Here is a 27,428-nt window from a genome sequence, read left to right on the forward strand (position 1 = left end):
CTCTGCCACGGTCCCCTCTGGACTTCATTGTGAAGCTAGCGCTGAAGCGGTCTTCATATGGAGGAAGCCATGCGGCTGCATCTGCCATATGCCCCAGGAGCCTCTGAAAGTTCTTTCAGTGGGACCCTTTCTCACTTCTATGCACACCAGCCGAACACACTCTCGTTGGAGAGACGTGTTGGACCGAGTCCACCTCCAAAACTGAAAAAGAGATACTCGACCCGTGGGTGAGATTACTCTCTCCCAGTTGACCTGAAGACCCAACGGGCTCTGGAGCACTCAAATAGAAGGACTCTGTACTGATACTTCAAATATAACATAAATTCACATAACATAAATCCAACAAGATTTAAGGAAAAAAAATATATATATATATCATTCAGACTGCAGAAGAAAACATAGATACATTTAAATAAATGCACGCTCCAAAAGATACAGCTTTAGTTTGAATTTAAACTCATATAAAGAGGAGTAGTGTGATGATCATCACTGACTTGAGCGGGAAAGCCGGCATTCAGTGAGGAAGCGGCTTGCCCACAAGCTTTATAAGCCTTGCCCGTAAGAGCGGACGAGAACTTACAGGTGACGAGGATCACCTCTCCAGGAGGCAGCAGCCCGCCGGACACAGTTGCATCGCGACAGACCGCTCCACTGGAGGGATAGCCTCATAACCCTTCACCGCTCCCCCGTCTAGGGTAGTGAGGAGGGAGGAGCTACTTAGGCAGTTTCAGGCAGAGAAAGGTGCCTTCCACGCCCTCGTAAGCACTTCAGAAAAGAAAGGTACCAGGGCGATGGGCTGAGAACCAGAGTGGCCCGCCCCGATAAACCAATAAAAAAAAACAGGCAAGTCATTAAGAACAGGTTCTTATTTACAATGGCGGCCTGACAAGTGGAATAACCCACTTAGGAAAGGAAATGGGGCTAAAATAAATACAATCATCCAACCGAGATGGCTCGGGACACGGTGGAGGGTTCCACACGAGCCCTACCGCCTCGGTGGCCTTCTTCAGCATAGCTGAGGGTTCCACACGAGCCCTACCCCCTCGGTGGCCTTCTTCAGCATAGCTGACATCTCTGGATCTGGCTCGGGCAACGCTGGTCTCCCAGAGATGGTCAGCGCAGCGGAGTAGTCATCGCCGGAGTTCAGCTCCCCTTCCGATGCTGCGATAAACATACTGTCCCCTGGAGGGGCCCCAAATGAAACAGCTGGTCGGTCCACTACAGAGGGACCAGTAGGTTCACTGGGGAGCTCCACCGGCTGCGGTGCGAAGGAGGAGTGAGGGATCCACGGGGACTTGCCGGGTGGATTGCCCCCACTGTGATCCTCAGATCACTCAGCGTGGACGGCACCCCAGTCTTCCCCTGGGAAGGTAATCCAGAAGAAGAGTCAGGGCGGGGCCCAGAGGCGGGGACTGCACCTACGCTTTTGACGTAGGCGAGTCTCGACCTCAACACCGAGATGCCCATGTTCCCGCAATGAGAACATGACTCATCCACGAAAACTGCCTCAGCGTGCTGTAGGCCCAAACACGTGATACAGCTTTTGTGACCGTCAGAGGGGGACAGAGCCTTACCGCACCCAGAAACGCACGGATTGAATGGCATCTTGAAAAAGACACACATACACATAAATGGGACCATCACCAGTGCCGGAGCACACAGGGAATGACCCTTCACCAATTCGTTGATAATGACAACCATACATAGTTTCAACACTGAATCAATCAGACTGAAACAGTGAACCACTCACTTCTTGCCCTCTAACCAGCCGTCAACACACAACAAAACAGTAGAAATTTGATGCTGTTAAAACAGCAGTTGAGAGCTGAGAAGCTCGCGATAACCGCTGCATCCACGCTGTAGAACACTGGGAGGTCTTCCCGCAAGAACACCGACACACTCACTCATTGAAACAACAGTAGGGCTGCAACTAACGATTATTTTGATAATCGATTAATCGGACGATTATTTTTTCGATTAATCGGATAGAAATTAAATTAGATTTTTTTTTTATTATAACTAAATAAAACCGTAAATCTGGGTATTTATGTGTAAAAGTGTACTTTAAAAAGTGCAAAAGCCACACATTGAGTTTTACTAATATCAATATTTGCATTGTTTTTAATGATAATTGCTGATGGCAAGTTGACAAACATGATTATTGTTAAAAAAATGATATCCAACATATTATGTTTTAACACAATTTTTGTTAAAACAAATTTACACAGACATGTTGTTCAGATGTGAATATCTGAACTAAAAACAAACTAAAAACATCTAAAATATATAATTCATTTAATTTTTATTTAAAATTAATTATATACAAGGAATATAAGGATAAAGAATATAATATACATTATATATATAATATATAAAAGAATATAATATAAGGATAAATTGATTAAATAAATATAGAAAGACTGAAAACAATTGTGTGAATGTAGAGCCGCAGTAGATCGCGTTTGAAAAACAATTAAAACTTAGTAGACAAATGCTATAAAAAGAGAACGGAATGGAGGTAACGTTACCCAGCAAGCTAACAGGCTTGAGTAAAGGACAGGAGAAATTATGCATTAGTGCACAAGCATTCGCTGAAAACCACTGAGTACAGTGACTAAAAAACAATATTTTACTGCTGCTGTTATTAACTGCCTTTGTATTTAATGCTTCACTTTGTAAGCACCGTTTTAATTTAACCTATTTCTGCGGTAGCGCTATTTTAATCCATCACCTACGTTGCGAGCGAACTGATTGCACAACCTGATGCTCGAGACAAAATACAGACATCCCGGAAGTCCCGGGAGTCTCCCGCATATTGATTGCGGCTCCCTGATGCCCGCGAATTAGTTCAAACTCCCGAAATCTAGAGCGCGCAAGCAAGAGCGCACATGCGAGACAGAAGAGACTGCTCCAAACCGTGTAGCGCGCGCGCTCGGCAGAGCGCCTGAGGGAGAGAGACCTTGCGTGTGTGTGCATACCAGTAAACGCTCCCCGTGACGTAAGCAGACCAACTAATCGATAATGACATTCGTTGACAACGATTTTCATAATCGATTATAATCGATTTTATCGATTAGTTGTTGCAGCCCTAAACAACAGCACTCTTCAGAGACATCAATGACGATTGGCTCCGAAGCGAAAGGCAACTAGTGTGTGCATCCACTTCCGTATTTATACCCGCGCCGTGGGTGCGGAGTGTGTGACGCACGCCAATTCCATTTGCTCGTTCAATAGTACTCGAAGATGATTGGCTCTCTGGCGCGATCCCCATTCAGTTGACGTCAACTACGTCCGACGGTATCGACTGAAAGGGAACTAACATGAACAAACAATGATCAGCTGTATTTTTATTAACTAATGTTAACAAAGATGAAGAAATAAAGTAACTAATGTATTGCTCATTGTTAGTTCATGTTAATTAATACATTGACTAGTGTTAACAAATGAGACCTTATTGTAAAGTGTTACCAGTTACACAAAATCCAAGCAACTTAAAACACTGTATCTTAAAAAAGGCCTTTCTTTGCAAGAATGCATCATTTCGAATCACGTGATAAAGTAAACAATTTTATAGGTAAATCTCATAGAAAAAAATCTGGATCATAATTTTTTAATTTATTATTAAATTTGCTCATTTGCAAAGTATAAATGAAACCATACATAGTTGTAACATTTATGCATCATTTTATCGTGTGTTCAGTCCACAGTGCTCTTGTTTTTGAGGAGTTGAGGCAGGCGCTCACTGCATCTCGAATCACAGGATGACAGTCCAAATGACGCTGTGCTTCAGCATGAGTGCAGCCACTCTGGATCATCACCAGTGCAGTCGGAACCACCTGCCAGTGCAGGACATATCAGGTATAACATATAATACATAGTTTTCACTATATAATACATAGTTTTCACTATAAATTCAACATTCATTCTTATTTATTTTACAAAAGTGATTCAGTCAAGGGCAGTAAATTACTTTCCTTCTGATCTTTGATTAACATTATTGACACAAATGGCGACAGCAGCTTTATTAGCAGCATCTGTCACTTTAAGACCTCAGGGTCGGAACTCAAATGCGCTGTGCAAAAACCGTCTCAAGTTCACCATGGTCTCAAAACTAGCATTTACAAAATGAATTCTCTTCCAGTGCTTACTGTGCCTGAGCAGTTTAAAATAATTTGTTTCTAAACCACAATGCTTAAAAACGTGTTTAAATTATAAACTTACATCATGATGGCGCAGCAAAATTGACATATTTCTACCAGATATATTATCGCCAGCCCTTTAGGCGAATATAGAGTTTGATCAAACACAAAAAGTAATATCATACATTCATCAAGTTAATTTAGTTAGTTTTATATTAGTAAAATAACCAGATAACTTGGGGATTTTACTGAGCAGCTCATGTTTCCTCTGCTGTTCAGCTTTTTAAAAAAATCATTTTTTGAGCCCCACTCAAACATGTTTTTTTTTAAGATGACATTTTTAGCTATGCTATCGAAGACGAAGATAATGCGTGACAATTTTAAGAATAGTCTAGAATGAAGTGAAGAGTGGAGGCGATTGATTGGTTGATGCGTATATTCTAATAAGGAGCAGGCAGCCATCATATGATAGGCCTACGTGCAGCAGCAGGTTAAATAAGTTAAATATAGAATAAATGTATTTGACTGGTATATCAAATTAAAACGTGACGTTTCAATTCACCATGCCCTGCTGCCCACGGGGGTTTGATTGACAGGCGACCTGACCAATCATAACGCCGAATGCACAATTTTGTCCGACAACAAAGCTGTCAGTAGATTAACGTCGGTGGACTTGAACTTGAAAAACGGTATTGTTTAAATTACTTAAATGACAATACTTGAGAGTTGAGACTTTTTTTTCATATCAACAGTAAGCTGCTCTGAGCCCTCTCTTGTATGTCGGCGCGTAGTCACTCAGTGTAACGTTAGTCTTTGCCCCGCAATGTATTTTTCACTGCGTGAGTGAGAACATGATGTGCGTGACTCGTGAGAGCCGCCTGTCACGCAGTAACTAAAAAAGGCGGGTCTTTGCGAACGGTCACTATAACATTAATGATAATGATTCCATGATAATACATGGAATATACGGCAAAGCGCCACTAAATAATAGGGCTAATTTGTGGGGAGGGTGGTAAGGCTTTGGCAATCAGATGGCTAGTAGTAGTCAATCTGCTCCACAGCCAATCACGGGCCCCCTCCTTGCTCGGGCCCCAGGGCTTTAGCCCCGCCTAGCCCTATTGTTAATGCGGCAATGGTTGTTTGTATCCAGACAGCAACAGTCTCGGCTCAGATCTGGCCCACATCTGGTAAACATGGATTCCACACGACCCGGATGTGGGCCGGATCTGGGCCGACACTATGTTCCTGCCTGGACAATCACCTTTACTGTATACTGAATGCAGTTTCTTCAAAGCCACTGAAATTACTGGGAAAAAAATCATCATTTGAGTGTCGTACACCAGTGACCCATTCCAAATTTACCCTATTTACTTTGCCAGCACACGTTACTAGTCTAGTGATGAACAATTAACCCCTGCAAGTTCATACACAAAAAAAATAGTTTGTCGTGATAAATCAAAATCTGAAAAATTTTCTTATGCTCTGGAATGGTTTTCCTTCTCTGAAGATGTCAGTTAGACAGCTTGGGTTGAGAATCCTTAAAGGGATAGTTCACCCAAAAATGAAAATTAACCCATGATTTACTCACCCTCAAGTCATCCTAGGCGTACAGTATATGAAATTCTTCTTTCAGACGAATACACGGAGTTATGTTAAAAAATGTCCTGGCTCTTCCAAGCTTTATAATGGCTTTTCTTACACAAACGCATCGCTTTGCTTCAGAAGGCCTTTATTAACCCCCCAGAGCTGTGTGCTGCGTGCAGCACTTTTATGAAGGATAGATGCACTTTTATGATGGATAGATGCACTTTTATGATGGATAGATGCACTTTTATGATGGATAGATGCACTTTTATGGACTTCAAAACAGAAACAGTTTCACTGCCCATTATAAAGCTTGGAAGAGCCAGGACATTTTTTAATATAACTCTCGATTGTATTTGTCTGAAAGAAGAATGTCATATACACCTAGGATGACTTGAGGGTGAGAAAATCATGGGCTAATTTTCATTTTTGGGTGAACTATACCTTTAACCACTCCCCTCCAACCGTCAGTCTGCTATGAGCGAGGGATGGAGGTGCACTAAAGTAAAACCCCGCCGTCTATTCAATATTCTGTTTCACTTGGAAATACGTCACAACACTGAAGTAAAGTCGGTTGCAACTTCCGTTTCACATGGACTTTAACGTTAAAAAATATTAACTAATATGACTTAATTGTAAAATGTTACCTACTATTTGTTTGTGTAAAAAAAAACACCTTTAAAAGTAAGTGTTAGGCTATGTAACCTGACTGTTTTTTAATCTTTAAAACTTCTGTCTGTCTCCACAGATGTTCGAGATAAATAAACCAGTTCTTACTCGCTCCTGTGTGTTAGCTGCATCTGTGTGTGCGTGGACATCTGCTGCTGTCATGTCTTCAGTCAGATCATCTGTCCTGTAGACGGCTCTCAGTAGAGCACTTTCACATTCGGTTTTGGAACAGCCTGTGAACCGCTGACAGTGATGGTGTATAATTAAACAACCAAGCAGAAAGCATACAAAGGGGTCATATTACAGTTCCAGCTCAATTACTTTTTAAAATTGAAGGCTAAAATTTGCCAGACAAATGAAAGAATATGAGAATAAGAATATGATTGATCTTTGCCCATGCATAACTCTTTGTTTACATGTCAGGGTTTTGGTATGTGGTTACCAAGGTATTTTCCAGGTAATAGTTTTAGCATCTTGCATTGTGGTTGCTAGGGCATGACATTCAATATATAGTATCTTTAAGAGAGCAGTACAGAAAATTAATTACTGATACCTGTAAAATGTTGATGGCTCTCCTGTACAACTTGCTGTTAGTTACTCTGAGATCTATCATGTAATTCATGTAGACTTTTCCCTTCAGTACATGAGCTCCTGTGCTGATTGCATTAAGACACAATTTGGTTGAAAGCTCCCAGTGCTGTCTCTGTTATATAAAAGAAGGATTGAAATCTTTACTTATACAGCTAGGTTTTACAATATATGTCAACTAAATATTACTTACCATCACAACTGAGTTGTCCTTCGCTGAAGAAAAAGGCCATGTGATATTTAGGACTGTTTCAAACATGTGGCAAACTTTTTCCTGAAACAATAAATGTAAGTACATGTCAAACAAGCAAATTAACTGTATTAAAAGGGCCACATTTTGCTGTATTGAGCAGCAAACAGGTATTTGAAGCTGGAGTCTCAAGAACCTCTCCATGCAGGCTGGCAGTTGTACATACAGTTGCATTTCAGCCACCCCTAACCAAAGCTCACAAAGAGAAACGTTTACAGTGGGTGTAGAAATACATGAAGACTCATTTTTAATTAGTTGTATTTACTGACTAAAGCCCCGTTCACACCGCCAGCGACACGCAGCGACAAAGCGACATGATCCCATTCATTTCAATGGAGCCTAATTCCTAGTCAAATTAAAATTATATAGTTGTAAATATCACTTGTGATGGTATTTTGTATAGATATGGCCAGACGTGCAGTCTACCAATAACATTAGAGCGACAGCACTACAAACGCCCACAAGCTACTTCACAGTACAGAGCCGAGCGACATACAGCGACAAAGTCGCTGGCGGTGTGAACGGGGCTTAAGGCTGTGCTGCAATGGATGGTCAGGATGGATGGATTTCTGGATGGTTGGTGAATGGCCAACCTATTCCAGCAAGACTGACGTCAACAAGGAGGTGACGGGTGATTAGGGTTGGGTTTTATCCGATACCAGTACCTACTCTGTATTTTTTAAACGGTTCCGGTGCTTAAACGGTTCTTGAAACTGTACTTAAAGAGTTAGTTCACCCAAAAATGAAAATTCTGTCAGTAATTACTCTCCCTCATGTTGTTCAACCCTGTAAGACCTTCGTTCATCTTCGGAAGACGAATTAAGATATTTTTGATTAAATCTGAGAGCTGGATCACTCCTCCATTGGCTTCTAAGGGATTGATACTTGTTCCCCGAAAAGTTCGTGAGTAAATAGCCTACTGGCAGAATTTTCATTTGTGGGTGAACTATCCCTTTAAGAAAACGAAACGTCTCAGGTTACGACTGTAACCTATGTTCCCTGAGAACAGGGAACGAGACAATACGTCAACGACGCTATGGGGGAACGCCTCAGGCGTGACAGGTGTCTGAAATCACTATCAAATCACGTCAATCATATTGACCGGCGACAGCCCGTGAATCATTAGCGTGAATGATTAACGTGCGACCTGGAAGTATAAAGGGGCGCCTTGCAAACATGACAAATCACCTTATCGTCTGAAGGGACTGAACGGTAGGCAAGCCCCGCGGCATGGCAGGGAGACGTATTGTCTCGTTCCCTGTTCTCAGGGAACATAGGTTACAGTCGTAACCTGAGACGTTCCCTTTCGAAGGGAACTCAACAATATGTCAACGACGCTATGGGGAACGATATACCAACGCCGCCATGCTAAGGGGAGTGCATGCCAAGTGGCAGTGACAACTGTCAGAACCAGCAACTTCAAATGAAACGCTAGAACCACTCACCCTCAGGTCACACTGGGCTGTCAGTGACAGCATTCCCTACGGTCATAGCCCAAGCTACAGCCTCACAGAAAAACCTTCATAAACATGGTTAAATGAAAGGTCTACCTGGGCCGGCTCCGGGCCTGGAACCTCAGCTTCCAATTAGAAGGGGTCCCTTCTAGGGAATGTGGCTAGGGAACCCAAGGGAACCCCAGCCAGTCACTATTCAGGGGAACGTACTCACCCCGAAATGCCACCAGGACGGCCTGACCTGGCGCCAGTACATAGACACTTAGTCTGGCCAAATCCTGTCTGTCTGAAGACAGAGCCTCTGGACAAATGCCTTAAGTAAGGCATCCAACCCGAGGGACTGCGAAGCTGGCAGTGAACCACTCGGCCCGGATCTCAGAGACGGGATATCCCGGAGAGTATGACTCAGCATAGTGCTTTCCGACCCTTGCTAGTGAGAGGAGTTTCTCTACTCGATCCACGGATCAACCCAGTGTCTGTGTTTCAAAACACTGAGGAGGCCTGTGAAGGCCTAAGGGCTGATCTAACTGGGAGGCCTCACGAGAGGCCTACGACCGTCTGACCAGACTCAGGAAGCCGCATGCTCAAAGAGACCCTCGTGAGGGGAGCACAAGGTCTGCCTGGTAGGCAAACCTGGCTGTAGGCAGAAAAGGTTCCGGGAGGGAACCTTTAGCAGAGAATGAACACTTAAGCGAGCCAGGGCGCAAGCTCGCCTTCAGCAGCTGCCTATTAAGGCTAGCTGAAACTGATAGCAAGAGACCACTAGCTTCATAAACCCAGCACCACTAGGGAGCGTTACAGGGAGGCCCGGAGAGGCCTACTACCTGATCCTTTAGGGAGGCACGTGAGGCCTACTACCTGATAACCACAGTACGTGGGAACTCACCTTCAGGGAGGCCCGGTGAGGCCTGCTACCCTACAACCACAGTATGTGGGGAGCTCACCTTCAGGGAGGCCTGGAGAGGCCTACTACCTGGTAACCACAAACTGTGGGAACTCACCTTCAGGGAGGCCTGGTGAGGCCTACTACCTGACCGTTCTCAATCAAGGAGGCCTGGAGGAGCCTACTACCTGATAACCCCAGTATGTGAGATGCTCACCTTCAGAGAGGCCAAGAGAGGCCTACTACCTGATAACCACAGTACGTGGGAACTCCTCCTTCAGGGAGGCCCGGTGAGGCCTGCTACCTTACAACCACAGTATGTGGGGAGCTCACCTTCAGGGAGGCCTGGTGAGGCCTACTACCTGGTCACCACTATCTGTGGGAACTCACCTTCAGGGAGGCCTGGTGAGGCCTACTACCTGACCGTTCTCATTCAAGGAGGCCTGGAGGAGCCTACTACCTGATAATCACAGCATGTGGGAACTCACCTTCAGGGAGGCCTGGTGAGGCCTACTACCTGACAGCCAAAATATTTGGGAGCCCACATCCAGGGAGGCCCAGAGCGGCCTACTACCTGACAGCCACAATATTTGGGAGCTCACATTCAGGGAGGCCCAGAGAGGCCTACTACCTGATAGCCAACGTAAGTGGGAATTCGCCTTCAGGGCGGCCGGGTGAGGCCTACTACCTGATAACCATCTTAAGTGGGAATTCACCTTCAGGGAGGCCTGAGTGGCCTACTACCTGATAACCACTGGTAGCTTTGAGCCCTGAGTCCGGGTGAAAGTATAAGGTGGCCTGCTAAGGCCAGCCAGCTGGGGACTCGCCTATCAGGGAGGCCTGGTCGGGCCTACTAGCTAATAGCAAGTCATATTCTGCCATAAGGTACACTGTTGGAAACCATACTACACAGCATAATTCACTAATGGGCTTCCAGTAGCGCTATAAGGTATGTCCCACAATGTTGGGACTCACCTCCGAGGAGGCCTGTTTAAGGCCTACTACCCATCAGTGAGTCAACTGCCCGAACCACCAAGGCCAACCACGTAAAGTGAGCTGGCCTACAGTGCCCTCTGGGGGGCTGTCCAATCAAGGAGGCCTGCTGAGGCCTACTACCTAATGGCGCAGCCTTCTTTGGCAGAAAAACTGTTTACACAGCGCTTACAGCATCCTGGTGCCTAATCACATTGCCCATGGCAGTGTACTCCGCAAGAAAGCTAGCACCCTTAAAACAAGGGGAGTACAACATACGCCACTCTGCCTCAACGGAGGCCCCAGTTAGTCAGGGGCCTACCATCTATGCATGGGCGTCAGCTCAGGGCAATGCTCTGGCTTCAGGGGAGCGTACTTCGACCAAAGAAGAAGTGAAGCTTACTTCATACTCGACCCGAGCCATAGTTGTGCGAGGTGGGATAAAACAGAACTGGGAGTGAAGTGCTCAGACCTACCCTGTATCACAGGGGAATACTCACACCTCACCCTGAGGTTACCAGGGTGCGGGCCTGCCAGCGGCTCTAGGGGTGACAGAAATGTATCTGTGCCCAACCTAGGGGAGTGGGGCTTGAATGAAAGCCAACCACCTACAACCTAGCGCTCGAGCAGTAGCTCAGCGAGGTGAGTGAAGCCTAAACTGGCGGCCTAAATCCGTAGGCCAGTTCTGCATGGCAGAGTCGGGCAGGAAACCCAGTCTTCTTCGTGAAGCGAAAGACGGCCTAACCCTGCTCAATAAAGACATATATACCACAGAGGCCTGTTTGAGGCCTACCATGTCCTTACAAACCATCCTCAGCACCACGCTGCATTACTCTAGGCACCCCAGAATGCAGAGAAGGGGGCGGGCCTTGGCCTAACGACTCCCACGGGAGGAGGCTGTTTATACAGGGATGCTAGAAACCAACATTCACACAGTGAAGGGTCAGAGGAAGAAATGCTAAAAATTTTAGCAGAGCGCCTCTATTATCCCTGGCACAGCCTAGGCCAGCTACATAGGCGGCCCTGGTGAGGGCCAGCCTGCAAGCATAGATCAATCTGAGGGCTCGGAGGAGCCACAGCCTTACTAAAGAATATAGTCTGTATTATTCCATACAAAGGGCTGCAGAATCGCTCAGCCTAATGAAACCCAAACAGAGCTCAAGGGGCGAAATACTCAGGAAGAAGTGGGCCGGACATAAGATCTATCTGAAGCTCTAGCGTCAGTCAACACTCTAAGTAAAAAATTCTAAGAGAGAGACCAACTACTCTACCCTGAGGTGGCTAACAGCCCGAAGGCTAACATAGTTATCGTTCTGGCCACCTAACGGGGAACTTCAGGGCCCTAATGATCCAGGAAACTTCTCTTACCTTATTACCTTGACATGACCCCATAGCTCTATACAGGGAACGAGGTCTGTAGAGAGATACATCTCGGAATTTTAATTCACAAAAAATTACTCTTAAAAGACCAGTCAGCTCACCTGCGGCGTGCGGAGTGAAGACTCGCCAGATAGTTCTTTATGACCCTGGGGTCCACCACTTTACATGCCTGAAAGAGGCGTTTCTACTAGCCAAGCCTAGGCGGGCCATTGGAACATCGTTCTTATCATAGGCCCAGCCCCAGGCCTGATGTAATGAACGTCTGGGGAGTCAGAAGAGAGGAGAGGGCTGGATTTCTTTTTAATGAAGCCCTCCGGGGAGATTATCCATCAGCGACACTGTGTGCGCTTGTGCTGGATAACCTCCCTCAGATCCCTCTTCTTGCGGGAGTCACGCCTCTTCTGCGCCCTGTTCCTCCACGGAGGGGGCGCACGAGAGGCGACACTGGCTCTCTGGCCCTGTCTACGGTCCTCGGACCGTGAAGGGCCAGGCCCTCCCGCCTGCCTGGGTGTGGAACCGGATCTCAGCGGTATGCAGGATCCTGCAGCAGGTCGGCCTGATATGCCTGCAGCACCGCCATAGTGTGCAGGGAAGCACCAGCCTGAACCGCTGTCGTGTATGCTCTGCCATTCAAACGTGCTGTTGACTTTAGCGGTTTGGATGGCAGGGTTGGAGCTCTCAGTGTCGACGCCTGCCCAGACACGAGATAGTTCGCAAATGACTCGTCAAATTGGCGGCATCGACACATACCCATGCTCTGCGATCCCCTCAACATCAGCGAAATTAACCCGCTGATGTCGGTGAATACGGGCAGAGTATGGGCTCTTCCATGCCCTCTCGATCTCCGTGTGAAGATCAGGAAGGAATGGAAGGCTCACCTGAGCTGGTGTGTATGGCAGGGGAGAAACCGATCGCCAAGCCTACCGCGAGCGGTCTCTCCTCTAGCGCGTCGCCATGGCAGCTACAGCCTGTTGGCGGCGCACTCCACAACATCCACCAGGTCTGCATACACGGGGCAGGGTGGCTGAGAGGGTTCGGGATCTACCTGATTATAAACCTCCTCAGCCATCTCCTGCTCGTCCTGAAGAGCAGCAACTGCAGGAAACCATTGGTGCCTGCAGTTCGCCCTCGTCAGCCGTCGAATCATTTGAGAGGTTTACAGGACTCTCAAGATGATCGATGAGCTCTATCTGGAAGCCCATGATGCAAGTCGCCGCTCTGCCTCGGCACGAGCGGGACCACGCGGACCAGACGTTGAACCCCCTTCACTCAAGAAGAGGGCCAGACGAGAGCGGAGCGTTTTAAGAGAAAAACGCTCACAGTTCACACAGAGGATTCCCTCGAGAACCTCTCGTGCGCGCTCTTCTCCCAGGCAGGAAAAAACACACTCGTGTGCTGTACATTTCATTTTCTTCAGTTTCATTGAGTAGCGTTTTCAAACAGACAGTCCCTGAAGACGATGAGATGATTTGTCATGTTTGCAAGGCGCCCCTTTATACTTCCAGGTCGCACGTTAATCATTCACGCTAATGATTCACGGGCTGTCGCCGGTCAATATGATTGACGTGATTTGATAGTGATTTCAGACACCTGTCACACCTGAGGCGTTCCCCCATAGCGTCGTTGACGTATTGTTGAGTTCCCTTCGAAAGGGAACCGCACATACAAAAAATAATACCCTTTTATTTACAGGGCCAAACTGGACACAATATTAACTTAAATCTTTAAACAATATAAATACAAGTAACATATATGGTAATAATAAATAAACCAATATAAAATAAAAAATCACATTTACATAATATCAAATAAAACAATATTGTATCAAACAATGTAATAATACTGGAGATTAATAGAGATTACTACCAGGGTAATCTAATCTCGACATGGCTACAAATTCCCATGTTTTGTCTGCTTGAACCAGTCATGTAAGTTATCTGGTCGTTGCACTAGAACTTCAGCGCTTGGCGAGTTTGGTATTTCATTCTCACTGCGTCTTAGCTAAGCAGCGTTGAGTGAACCTATGAAAGAGAACGTCTCTGGTTACTGATGTAACCTATGTTCTCTGAATAGGGAACGAGACGCTGCCTGTGCTTCTCAATGGCCTTTTCTGAACATGCGTTCTTGTCTGTACTTGTGTTCTTGTGGACTTGTGAAACGTCATCAGTCGCTGCCCAAGTACTGTCTCAATACACAAGTTTGCATTTGGCAAGAACGGTTAAAAATCCCGGAAGTGTTCTTGACACGCCCATTTTACCGAGGATGCATCGGTTGGTAACTTGGGTGCTTCTGATTTCTTATTTGTGCATCCTCGTTTCTTTTCCTCGCTTCCTTTCCTAGCGTCTCAGCTCCACCCCCTGTAGGATTTGAGGGAAGGACGCAAGGAAAGAAAATGAGGACGGAGGAATCGAATGAAAGCTTTTTTTATACATTGGAATACTTGATCACTGGAGCGTCACTTCATAGCGTCATCAGCAGCGCTCAAAGCATCTGCCCTTATGTTGTTGAAGTTTGTTTATTTAAGAAATTCATAATAAATAATAATAAAGTAAGATACCCTGTTGAAATATGTCTAATGTGTGGTTTATATAAACTGCAAAGGTAAAGTATACATTAAAACAGATTGTGATCGATGTGAAGGGGGAGGAGAATGTATACCCGCGTCACGTTTAGTCAACAAAACTCTTCCGCATAGGATACACCTGTGTATCCTCACTCATGATTCCTCTGGAAGCCTCCTCACTCCTCGATCCTAGCCTCCTCGCGGTGCAATTGGAGAATTGAGATATCCTTCAAGATGGCTGAGCTCGATCGGTTTCCGGGTCATAGGATGGAGGACAGAGGAACGAGGAGACGAGGAGGGATATTGAGAAGCGCCCCTTGTGTGAACTTGACGGCAGAAATATCCCAGCATTCATTTCGGCATTCAAGGAAGGAGCGGGGAGCAGAAAGGCAGAACAACATAAGTCGTTTTTCTACAATTTCGTATGCTATTTCATCTCTAAATTCACTTCTGATAACATTTGATGCTCTACTGTGTAGATTTCAAATATTGCCATTTTTACGAAAATTTATGGCGAATCGAAAATATGCTCAAACATTTTCGGTAGTGAAGAATCTCCATAAGCGCAAGGGGGTGTAGCTAGCGAGCCAACCGGCCAGTCATGCTAAAAACCTGGCTGTTATCATCAATAATTCTTGTTATGTTTGGGTACTGAAGACGGCGCTGTGCGGGGGTATTGCGCAATACCAGCAAGAACACATCGCCTCAAACTGTCAGCAGCGTTCTGTGTGCTCGTCACCTTGTAAGTTCATTCTTCCAAGAACAACTAGCAAGAGCGTTCTCACCAAGAACAAGTCCGTTCTTTGCATTCTTGGTTTTGAGAAACGGCCAATATCCCTCCTCGCTCCTCTGTCCTCCATCCTATGACCCGGAAACCAATCAAGCACAGCCATCTTGAAGGACATCTCAATTCTCTAATTGCACCGTGAGGAGTCGAAGATTGAGGAGGGAGGAGGCTTCCAGAGGAGTCATGAGCGAGGATACACAGGTGTATCCTATACAGAAATGTTTTATTGACTAAACGTGACGCACGTATAAATTCTCCTCCCCCTTCACATCGGTCACAATAATTTTATTTTATACTTCACCCTTGCAGTTTAAATAAACCACACATCTCACATATTTCAACAGGATGTCTTGGTTTATTATTATTTATTATGAATTTCTTAAATAAACAAACTTCAACAACACAAGGGCAGATCCTTTGAGCGCTGCTGATGACGTTGTGAAGTGACGCTCGAGTGATCAAGTATTCCAATGTATCAAAAAAGCTTCCATTCGATTCCTCTGTCCTCCTTTTCTTTCCTGGCGTCCTTCCCTCACAACCTACAGGGGGTGGAGCTGAGACACGAGGACAGGAAACGAGGATGCACAAATAAGAATTGAGAAGCACCCTGCGTTCGCTGCCAAGATCCTCGCGCTGCCGACAAGCTACCTTTTTCGGCAGAGAAATCTGAGGAGCAGATGATGCGCGCGCTAATATAATAAGACGACGTGAGCGTCGAGGCGGCGCCCGCGCCATCAGCCAATGGATTGACGTGATTCTATATGTGCTTCAGGCAGTCGGCACACCCAGAGGGCGTTCTGACGCGTAATTTTACACGTGAAATGCAGCCAAACCTTGGAGCGTTTTGTCTTCGGCATCTTCATTAATCCCCGCGCAATCAGCAGACGTTCTGGGAGTCTCTCGCATATTGATAACGGCTCCCTGATGCCAATTAGTTATAATCTCCCGGAATCTAGAGCGAGCGAGCAAGAGCGCGCATGCGAGACAGAACAGACTGTGCTTCAAACAGTATTGTGCGCGCACCGGAGAGAGAGAGAGCGCGAGAGACCTAGCGCCTCATGACACAGAGAGTCAGGTACCGAAATCAGGCACCGAAATGTTCCTTCTTATTCGGTCTGGTTACTACCGTTTACGTCGGAACTGGTTCCCTATTGGCACCGCGTTTCGGTACCAATAGGGAATTTTTTACCAATTTTTGGTTTTCCGGCTGTTCTGTGCCATGTTTTGTAGTTCTTTTGTAGTTTTTCTTGTTTATTAGTCTCTCCAAGTGTTTCTAAATAGCTCCGCACCCTTGTTATCTTGTTTAGCTTGTTTGCCTGTGTATTTAAACCTCTGTGTTTCAGTTGTTGTTTATAATCTTTATGTTATATAGTGCCTTTAAATGTACCATCTCAAAGCACTTTACATAAATAAAAATACACATAACAGTCCAGGCCGTAAAAAAATAAGCAAACAATAAAAATAAAAAGCCAATATAATAACAAACAAAGCAATCACACGAATCACATAAAAGCTACCCTAAAAAAAAGGTTTGTCGGTCATTGTTTCTTGTAGCTGTTGCTATTTCATGTTCTTGTCCTGAGTTCTATTGTTTGCCCTGGATTACCTGTTTGTTTTATTAAAGTAGGCTAGTGCTTGCATGTGGATTCTCTCTCCGCTTCGTTCCTGCCTTATCTTTACAGTGTGTATATGTATGTATATACATATATTGCATATACTTTATATATACGGTATATATTCCAACCTTTATTTTTAAGTTTATTACTAAGTTATTTTCAAAAATAAAATGCAAAGTCCATGCAAATATTACCTGATTACATAAATGGCTTATGCATTTGTAAGAAATATAGTGGAAAGGAATTTTGTTAAGAACTGAGTTTTTGCTACAGGCAAAATTCCAGCTCACTCATTTTACTCACAGGAATGGTGAATTTCTCAAGGTCATGAGCAATTGCATGCAAATTAGATGTCCTTTGCCTTAGTTGATTGGCTAGCGCCGTCACCTCATGGTGGTCATCTAGAGAGAGAGAGAGAAAGAGGGGGAGGGAGAATATGTATTTAAAACATATTCAAGGAACTGCTCTTATTCCAATTTGACAATTGTCAAATGCATTTAAATCGTAATTGATTAATTTTTGCTCACCGTTCACTGTAAACAGAAATAAGATCATGTCATTTTGACTCAGGCTATGTAAGATGGTGTCCACAAAATCCTTGTGACCAAGTATGAATTCTTTTCCCTAAAAATAGTTATTATATTAATAGATGTTAATAAATGTTATTATAATAAACATTCATATAATATATTACCAATGGTGTCAGATTACTGCAAATGTTTTATCAATTGCTTTGAGCTCACCAAACATGATAGATCTCCTTCTTTGTTTTTCATTTCGCTGAAACCATTGTTGATGAAACCTCTGATGTCGCCAAAATCTGAAAAATTAAATGTGGTTCTTGGTTAAAACTTTTTCCAATAAAAGTATGCTTGCGCTGTTATTAATTTACCCATTTGTTCAAATAACAAACTGAAATAACGTATCATATATAAAATGACACTGTAAACAGCACCTGCTCCATATGTTGGGATACATTCACTGGCATCAGTCATTCCTATAATGCCAAGAGTTTTCCATCCAAGATAGTACACATGTGCTTTCATTTGAAGGCTGTTGAAACATTTAGAGAAGTACATCATAAATGAACCTTTCATGATGAAACCCTCATTATTGAGATAAATGCTCAACTTTTCACTACATGCACCTGCAGTTCAGCCTATTCATGTGCATGGGAAAACTCCAAGGTTTATGTGTTAGAAAGCAGTGAAATGTTGGTTCTACCTCTCTCCTGCTTTGTGAATAAGGGCTGCAAGTTCATCACTGCGTGAGTAAGTAGTGTCATAAACCATCTCACTCGCTGTGATCGAGGCAGACATATATCTGGATGACACATTAGTACATTACTCATGAGGGGTATGTATACACACACACACACACACACATTACATTTACATTTTTACATTTAGCTGACGCTTTTATCCAAAGCGACTTACAATTGCTATATATGTCAGAGGTCGCACACCTCTGGAGCAACTAGGGGTTAAGAGTCTTGCTCAGGGACATATTGGTGTCTCACAGTGGATTCGAACCCGGGTCTCTCACACCAAAGGCATGTGTCTTATCCACTGCCCCATCACCACCCCATCATTTGCAATATATACACACAAAACAAATTCACCTACTCAGTTCAGTTAGTGCGTTACATTTTATAAGTAAAATTGTCTGTACAGGTTATTTGGTACAGTTTTATAGGTTTATAAATAGGTTTTATCTTAGATTATATTATACTGACAAACCCCTTAAAGTGCCCCTATTATGCTATTTTAAAGGTTCCTAATTTTTATTTTCCTAGGTTTACATGCATCAAAGGTCAAAACACACTTTAATTTTCTTATAATATTGCTCATCACCACATTTTTCAATGATTCTCAAACGACTCGTCGGATGAGTCTCTCTAGACCCCTCCTTTCCAGGAGCCTGCTCTGCTGTGATTGGTCAGATAGTCCAGTCTGTTACGACTGGTCTACCGCTTACAGAGCTTACCATAACCACAGGTAAACGACCATTACCATAAATTAAGCGCACCGTCAGTTCTGGCAGGTCACGTTAGTCAAGCTCGCATCAGCTGACTCTCAGCTGATCCACATCTATCTATAGGAATACGACACCTATCCTTCAGTATTATCAGCAGCTATCATGTTTCCTAATTACCCTCCTCCCTCCCCAGCTCCTCCTCTCGTCAGTCAGTATTTGGCATTCAGATTCCCCTTCAGAATAAATTCTCGAAATATGTTGTAGGCTACTTTAAAATCTTGAATTGATGATATCTGCAATGCATTGATGTTGGTCTGTTTACCCTAAGGGGGGTTATTGCTGCTGTCCCTGCTCTTATCCATAGTCTGCATGGATGCGCAGGGAGTTCTTGCCCAGAACAGAACAATAAATAGAACCAATCCTAACTGTATGCTAATTGTCAATTGTTGATGATAGTGGTCCTGACAGAACTGAACTTCAGCTCAGGAGGCTTCCTCAGTCCTCAGCGATTGTACACACTGTAAAGACAGTAATGATGAAGTTGATTTTACCATTTCAATCCCAGCACAAGTCCGAATGATGAAACATTGGAAGTTTTTCATCCCGAACCTCTATCGCAAGGGCAATTTGAGCAGGACCTTTCTCAGTGATACCTACTCCGTTTGAGGTACATTATGGTGAATATATTGTTACTGTTTTGAGATAGAAGTGATATTGTGACAGAAATGTTTTAATTTGTTAGAGGAGAATGCATCAAAAAGAATTCAATGTAATGTGGGTGTCATCCGATGGCTATTTTTGGTAAAGCGTCAACAAAAAAACTCAATCACAGGAACTTCACATTTTTGTGATATCAACTTTAGATTTGGAACACAACTTAGTTAGACATATGTCTTTGAGTAAATATTATTTTAGAATGTATTTCATTTAAAAAAAAATGTTTAGTGCAGTGCTTTTGCTTTACAGTAAACCTAAAGTTCTATAACGTTTTTAACACTTTTTTTTTTTTACTTGAGCAATAATCTGATGAGTGTCTTCTTAAAAAAAAGACCAACCTTATTTCTGTATTCCAAAGCCTTCGTGAATTGCAACCATTTAAGTTTGGATAGTGCATTTTCATGTCTATGCTCAAAAAGGGAGTGACAGTAAAACCGAGAAAAAAAACTAGTACAAAACCCGTATAACGTATAATAAGTTCACATTATTAAAGTTAAATTATTTTGATGATATAAAGTAAAGCAAAAACATATGCCATCTTGACTTATTGATATACACATATACAAAACAAAATAATACTGTACATATTTAAAATATATATGTGTACATGAAATTAAAACGTAACTGAAATTGAAAACATACTCAGGTGTCATCATCTTGTCTCTAAATGCAGCTTCATGTCCGGCCAGAAGAACAGTTTCCAGAATGATTTTTGTTGCACTGCCTCCTTTCATCCTGGACGATCCACTGATGGCCTCAGCCTAAAGAGAAACCAGAGGTTCTTCAACTACGACAACAGCATCATTACTGCTTATGATGGGCGGAAGCTCCTTAAACAGCAGTAAGAACATTGATATTTATTATTTATGTGTTTCGTTTAAATAATTATGTCAATGCAATTTCTCAAACCCCCAATACAGGATTTAGCACGTATGCTTTTTTATGTCTCTGCTCTGCAGCCATCCTCTCTGCAACATCTTTAAAGTGAAATGAACAGTCCTGCATTAGCTCACTCCTGTAAGGATGGCATGAGTGTTAGCATTCTGCTGTTGTTATTGATGAAAAAAAAAGTTAATTATAAGTTTGTAATAAACAGAAAGGCATTTGTTTTTGCCTTGATTAGCCTTACCTCGCCATATGTACGGGATTGAATCCCAGAAGCACTGGGGTGAAGATGTCTAAGTGGTTCAGACAAAAATCCAGTTGCCCAGCAACAAATGGTGCCTTTGAAATAGAAAAGCATCATGAAGCACACTCACAGGTTACCTGCAGGTAACCTATGAGCATGAATTATAGGGTTGGGTATTGTTTGAAATTTAGTGATTCCGATTCTGCTCATCAATTCCAATTCTTATCGATTCCCAGTTTTGATTCCAATAAGTAAAACAAATCATTCACATTTATTCTAAGTCTTTTTGCAAAACATTTAGTTGCAGCTGAATTCCAAGAACAAAAACAGGCTAAAGAACTTTTTCACAAGGAACTTTAGCCTATGGTTTTAAACAAAATAAAAATAACAACAGAAAAAAATAATGAACTAATATAAATTTCAAGCATTATTAAAGGACAAGTGAAACACACAGTAATTAAATAACAAATAAACAAAGCAGCAATAGCACAAACAAATGAAATAGTGTTTTTTGGATTTTTAGGTAGGTCTAGGCCTATTAGGGTACAGAAACTGTAATAGAATTTAAAATAACACTGCACTTTATAAATAAAATATACATATAGTAACCAAAGCTGTTCAGCCAAGAACAGATCATTTTCAGTCAAGAGCAAAGAACCTCCCCTTCAGGCTGTCTGTCACGGTTTGGGTTTTGTTTCTTGTCCCTGGTTCTTGTCTGTCATGTGATCCCCTGTTCTAGTCATGTGATCTTGCCTTGTGTTCCCCTGTCTGTTGTGTCATTGGTTGATTGTTTAAGTCTTCCCAGGTGTTTCCCGTTAACCACGCCCCCTTGTTATCCTGTTTAGATCGTTTGCCCCTGTATTTAGCCCTGTGTTTCAGTCCAGTCTTTGTGAGTTCTTGTATTGTTGTAATGCTATATGCACGCTGTCCTGTTCCTGAGTCTGGTTACCAAGTCTGTTTAGTTTTGAGTTTATTTAAATAAAACACTGCTGCACGTGGATCCTGCTTTTGCCTCTGCTTCAGCTGCATGTAACACTGTCCCCGTCTCCTCGCATCTTTACGAAGGTCGCAGCCCTTGATGCTCGACCTTTCGAGGCCGAACCGTAGGTCTATCGCCGCAATCTTGATTTTCAACACATGCACTACACTGTACCTGGGTGGGTGTCAGCCTCAGACTGCGCTATCATACCCAAAGGCGGCAGCACAGAGGAGTAATCCACGTCAGAAGGGTTATCCCCCCACCCCACCTCCCCAGCCAACACAGAACGTTCCCCTAACATTCCCGAATGGTCCCATGAGGTTATTTTTTTGGGAACCAAACAAGAACGTTATAGGAACGTTCCATGTAGGTTATTTTTAGGTTCCATTTTTATAACGTAAGGAAAACGTTCGGGAACGTTCCCCTAACGTTAAGGGAAAGTTCTAGGAACGTTCTGGGAACCAAAAACTAACGTTCCCAGAACGTTCCCAGAACCTAAATTTGTTTGCTGGGTCCCCACCCCCGCCCCCTCCGCTGTAAGTGACACTTCATCTTCCTCTCGAGCCCCAAATGAGATATGAAGCTTGCCCGAGGGCCGAGCAGCCAAACTCATCCAAAAAATCGCCCGGGGGTACTGATCGTGCTGAGGAATGAGAGGCTCGTGGGTAGGTCTACTGGCCCGGCGGCAGCTCTCTCGTTGTAGTCCTTAGATCGCTCTCAGCGATCACGACTGAGGCCTTTAACCCAGAGGAGTTGTGACCAAAATGTTTTAGATAGAACTACATCTTTATTATCATCATTAGTTATCGCTAATAGTCTGTATGAACTATCGGATTTTTAGTTATAATTCATTCAATGAATCTATAAATGGGGAGATTGTTTATTTGAATTTCTATTGTCATTAGGACTATTGTCTTTTACTGCTGAATGGAATGTGATTTGAGAAAAAACAGACTTCATACCGACATGCCACAGGATATTCCAATGAACAGGACGTCCTTCTTTCCTGCACAAACCTGTTGAGAGAATTTAGAAAATTTCGAGAAGTATTAATTGTGTCATAAATATTGTTTTCACTATTAATCACTATTAATATCATTATTCAAATATAAATATGTGGCGAGGGGGCGTGGTTTTGCGAAGTCTGGAGAGAGAGCTGGACTGGGACCTCGAGGACTGCTGCCTGCCTAAAGAGACTGTCAAGCTATATGCATCATTCCTTTTATTTTCTCTTGTGCTGTGTCACGCTTGTGGCTCGGTGAATCCGCTACTGTGCACCACTTTTTCTTTCATTTATAAATAAACGAGAGTCCCAGTTACGTCGATGCCTGTCTTCTTCCTTCCACCACCCACACACTGAACCTTACCACAGAATACAAATTATTTAATATCTAAAAGTAACGTAGGCTACCTCACTTAGGCTACTTTTCTAATCGATTATTAGATTAGGCTATTAGATTTATTACTATGTAAAGCTGCATTGCATTGTTTGTCCTTTTTCTCTGCACCTGTGCTCACCTTCTCCAGCATGCGAGCTCCGAGCCCCGGGTCGTCCTCTGGAGCCTCCTGTGATGTCAGCAGGGCCCTTTAAAAACAGAGAGCTGAAATACTGCAGTGTCACACTGGAGTCTCATCTTACGCATCAAACAGACAGACTGTTTATTCACCTATCACCTCCAGCTATGATGTACGAACAGATCTGTTTCTGTCTTTGGGCCTTCAACATCTCATTAAAGGACGTCTGAGGTGATAGAAATTAAATTTGATTATGAAGAATATAAAGTATAAAGTAATTTAACACAGTGAAATGTCAGATTGGTTTCTAATTATATATATATATATATATGTGTGTGTGTGTGTGTGTGTGTGTGTGTGTCTGTGTCTGTGTCTGTGTGTGTGTGTGTGTGTGTGTGTGTGTGTGTGTGTGTGTGTGTGTGTGTGTGTGTGTGTGTGTGTGTGTGTGTGTGTGTGTGTGTGTGTGTGTGTGTGTGTGTGTGTGTGTGTGTGTGTGTGTGTGTGTGTGTGTGTCTGTGTGTGTGTCTGTGTGTGTTTTTATTATCAATTTTTTTTAATCAATAAATCTTTCTTAAACTCTATACCACCAAGAGAAATGCAATACGGCCTGATGTTCCACAACCACTTAATACAATCAAACTCTCCTCTGGGTCCTGCAAACACAAATCAGTCATGATGTTTTAATGTTTTTACAGAAAGTTTCTTTAAATTAATTAAAAGAAAAAAAGAAAATTATTAAAATGAAAAATAAAATTTAAAATATGTATAGTGCCTTACGAAAGTATTCGTACCCCTTCATTTTTCACATTTTATGTTACTGCCTTGTTAAACTGCTTTAAATTACTTTTTTTTCACATCAATCTAGACTCCATATCGCATGATGAAGAAAAAAATATTAGTGACAACTTTGCCAATAATAATTTAAAAAAAAACTGAAACAAGTACATTGCATCAGTATTATAACCCTTAACTCAGTACTTAGTTAAAGTACCTTTACAGCCTCAAGTCTTTTTGAGTATGATGCGACAAGCTTTGCACATCTGCATTTGGGGATTTTCTGCCATTCTTCTACACAGAGCTCAACTGACCTCACAAACTATGTCCGGTTGGATGAGGACGGTCATTTTCAGGTTTCTCCAGAGATGTTCGCTTGGGTTCAAGCCCAGGATCTGGCTGGGTCACTCAAGGACATCCATAGAGTTTTCCATAAGCCTAGCATTGTGTTAGCTGTGTGCTTAGGGTCATTGTCCTGTTAGAAGGTGAACCTTCTGCCCAGTCTGAGGTTCTGATGGACTAGGTAGGTTGGTAGGTATGGTTTCCTCCATACACGGTGCTTGGAACTGAGCTTCATCAGACCTTTAGGTCCTTATTTGCAAATTTCCTGTTGGTTTTCATGTGTCTTCACTGAGGAGAGGCTTGAATCTGGCCACTCTGCCATAAAGAGTGTTGCAGTGATGTCCTTCTCTAAGTTTGTCCATCTGTAAGTTTCTCCCGTCTGCATATATGCTAATGGAGCTCAACCAAAGTGACCCTCAGCTTCTTGGTCACCACTCTAAACAAAGCCCTTCTCCATCAATTGCTCAGTTTGCAATATGTCGATTTTCTTCCATTAATGATTATGGAGGCCACATGCTTCTGTGAACCTTCAATGCAGCAGAATGGTTTTTTTTTCTTGACACAATCCTGTATCTGAGCTCTACAGGCAGTTCTTTTGACTACATGGCTTGGCTTTTGCTCTGATGTTAGGCTCTTAGTCCTTCTATTGAGAGGTGTGTGCCTTTCCATCTCATTCAATTGAATTTGCCACAGATTACCGGTAACTCCACTCGAAGTGTAGTTACATCTCAAAGATGATCCAGTGAAATTGGAGATACATTTCAAGTGTCCCCAACAAAGGTATGAAAACTTATGCAATAGAATTATTTAACTTTTTTTATCTTTAATGCATTTGCAAAATTATCACAAATCTGTTTTTAGCTTTGACATCATGGTGTATAGAGTGTAGATGTTGAAAATGTAAAGCAATTTTTAGGATATAATGCAAAAAAAATGAAGGGTTGCATATACTTTTGCAAGGAACTGTATATAAATATTAGTGCTGGCTAACGATTAATCGCATCCAAAATAAATGTCTATGTTTACATAATATATGTGTGTGTACTGTGTATAATTATTTTGATATATATAAATACAAACACAAAAAATAAATAAATACTGACCCTCAGAATCATTTCAACCCTCTTTGCAACATCCACCATTGTTTGGATGACAGGTAAACTATACAGTCTCTAAATAACAAAATGCACAGGTCAGCATTTTTTTGGGAAACTCTTGTTAGGAGCATAACGACTTAAGAAAACACAATTATTCCTCACATATCCTGTTTACACCAAATAGGCCAAACCTGATAAAATGGGTCATGATTTATTTTTTCCTCAAAAATCTCAGCGTCGCATTCTTTCAGTATTTGCACCATCTGTTTGCTGTGCGCTCTGTCAATATCTCTGCTGATGGGGTTGCTTTTCTCTGTCACAGGTAGAGAGAGCTCGTAACACGACTGCTGTGTTAGACAGAAAACCGAGCACTTAAGATTACCAGCATCACTCAAGAGCTCCTTTAATTACATTTAGGCTTACAAGGGAAGAAGATTTGTTGGTCTATTACCAACTAAAGGACATTGGAAATGAAAGCACAGGCAGTTAACGGTGTTCAGTTTTCACTCACCTTCAAGTGATCCATGTTTATCAGATAGTATGAAGACTTCAGCGTTTCAGCGCAAAACAATGCACAATGTAAAAGCATGAAATTCAATGCACTGAGAGGAAAAGCCCTGATAGAGAACACAGTGAGCATAACAAAGTTCACCAAATGAACTTTGACTCATAAGCTGTAAAAAAAAAAAAAAAAAAACTCTAAAAGATGTACATTGACACACCAGAATATTTGTTTTGCTTTTTTCAACTGTGTTTGATTACTGCATATAATGATCAAGGCAGTTTTCAATTATTCTATTCTATTCTATTCTATTCTATTATGGTATATTCAATACTGTATATTCTGGTTATTTCATGTTTATTTTAATTGCACATAGCCATCTTTTTTCTAATTCTTTTATTAATTTTAGGATTTTTATTCAAATTTTTGGTTGTGTATTCTTAATCGTAGTGGACTATTCCATTATTTAATTTACAAATTTGATCAATTTTGTCTTAAAGAATCATCCTTTATAACACTTTACAATAAGGTAGATTAGTTAACATTAGCTAATGTATTGACTAATATGAACTAACAATGAGCATTACATTTGTTACTAATCTTATTGTTAATGTTAGTTAATAAAAATCCAGCTGTTCATTGTTTGTTCATGTTAGTTCACAGTGCATCAACTAATGTTAACAAATATAACCTTTGATATTATTAATGTATTAGTAAATGTTGAAATTAATATTAAATAAGCTTAATAAATGCTGTAGATGTATTTTGTTAGTTAATAAAAATCCAGCTGTTCATTGTTTGTTCATGTTAGTTCACAGTGCATCAACTAATGTTAACAAATATAACCTTTGATATTATTAATGTATTAGTAAATGTTGAAATTAATATTAAATAAGCTTAATAAATGCTGTAGATGTATTTTTCATTCTTAGTTCATGTTAACTAAGGTAGTTAACTAATGTTGACTATGAACCTTATTGTAAGGTGTTACCGAATATCAAGGGCGTAGGTTTGGTTTTGAGATTGGTGGGGACATTCCCAGAAGCTGAGGAATCAGGAAATTAATAGGATAATATTAAGGTTTTTAGTCTATATTGACCTTAACAATACGTTAATGAATTCTGTAATGTTAGGACAACTATTAAAGACAAGAAGGGAGTTTAACAGAGACTGAACTTTCCTCCGTTCATAGTGCAGTGCAATAGTGCAATGCGGTCTTGTTCCTTGCTTTTTGAAGAAGCCAAACACATGTCTGCATCTGTCATTAAAGGGATAGTTAAGGGAATAGTTCACCCACATGAAAATTCGGTCTCTCCCACAAGTTGTTTTAAACCCTTATAAATGTCCTTCTTCTACTGAACAATAAGGAAGATATTTTGAAGAATGTTGGTAACCAGACAGTTGATGGACCCTATTGACTTCCATAGTAAGAAAAAAAAAATACTATGGAAGTCAATGGGGCCCATGAACTGTCTAGTTACCAACATTGTTCAAAATAACTTCTTTTCTGG

General features: G+C 42.3%; 1 protein-coding gene across 3 annotated transcripts; it reads right to left on the reverse strand.

Annotated features, from left to right (window-relative positions):
- Positions 1 to 3,612: 3,612 nt before the first annotated feature.
- Positions 3,613 to 26,095, reverse strand: gckr (glucokinase (hexokinase 4) regulator). Of its 3 annotated transcripts, none has more exons than XM_077238183.1 (19): positions 25,927 to 26,095; positions 25,607 to 25,759; positions 25,422 to 25,490; positions 23,787 to 23,855; positions 23,355 to 23,428; positions 23,206 to 23,272; positions 22,650 to 22,703; positions 20,709 to 20,803; positions 20,489 to 20,594; positions 20,222 to 20,340; positions 18,110 to 18,208; positions 17,841 to 17,938; positions 17,629 to 17,705; positions 17,413 to 17,509; positions 17,189 to 17,286; positions 7,174 to 7,254; positions 6,946 to 7,095; positions 6,501 to 6,635; positions 3,613 to 3,836 (listed from the first exon to the last, which is right to left on the reverse strand). In XM_077238183.1, exons 1-19 carry the CDS (start codon positions 26,053 to 26,055, stop codon positions 3,681 to 3,683), a joined length of 1,926 nt encoding a protein of 641 aa, XP_077094298.1. In that variant the 5' UTR covers positions 26,056 to 26,095; the 3' UTR covers positions 3,613 to 3,680. The 3 variants fall into 3 exon arrangements, with proteins under 3 accessions (XP_077094298.1, XP_077094297.1, XP_077094299.1); XM_077238182.1 differs by having other exon boundaries at positions 25,607 to 25,762; XM_077238184.1 differs by lacking the exon at positions 3,613 to 3,836 and adding an exon at positions 5,348 to 5,445 and having other exon boundaries at positions 25,607 to 25,762.
- Between the last annotated feature and the right edge of the window lie 1,333 nt (positions 26,096 to 27,428).

This window comes from Siphateles boraxobius, unplaced genomic scaffold, assembly GCF_051911475.1.
Source record: "Siphateles boraxobius isolate OS27281-9 unplaced genomic scaffold, OSU_SipBor_1 22, whole genome shotgun sequence".
NCBI classification, from domain to species: Eukaryota; Metazoa; Chordata; class Actinopteri; order Cypriniformes; family Leuciscidae; genus Siphateles; species Siphateles boraxobius.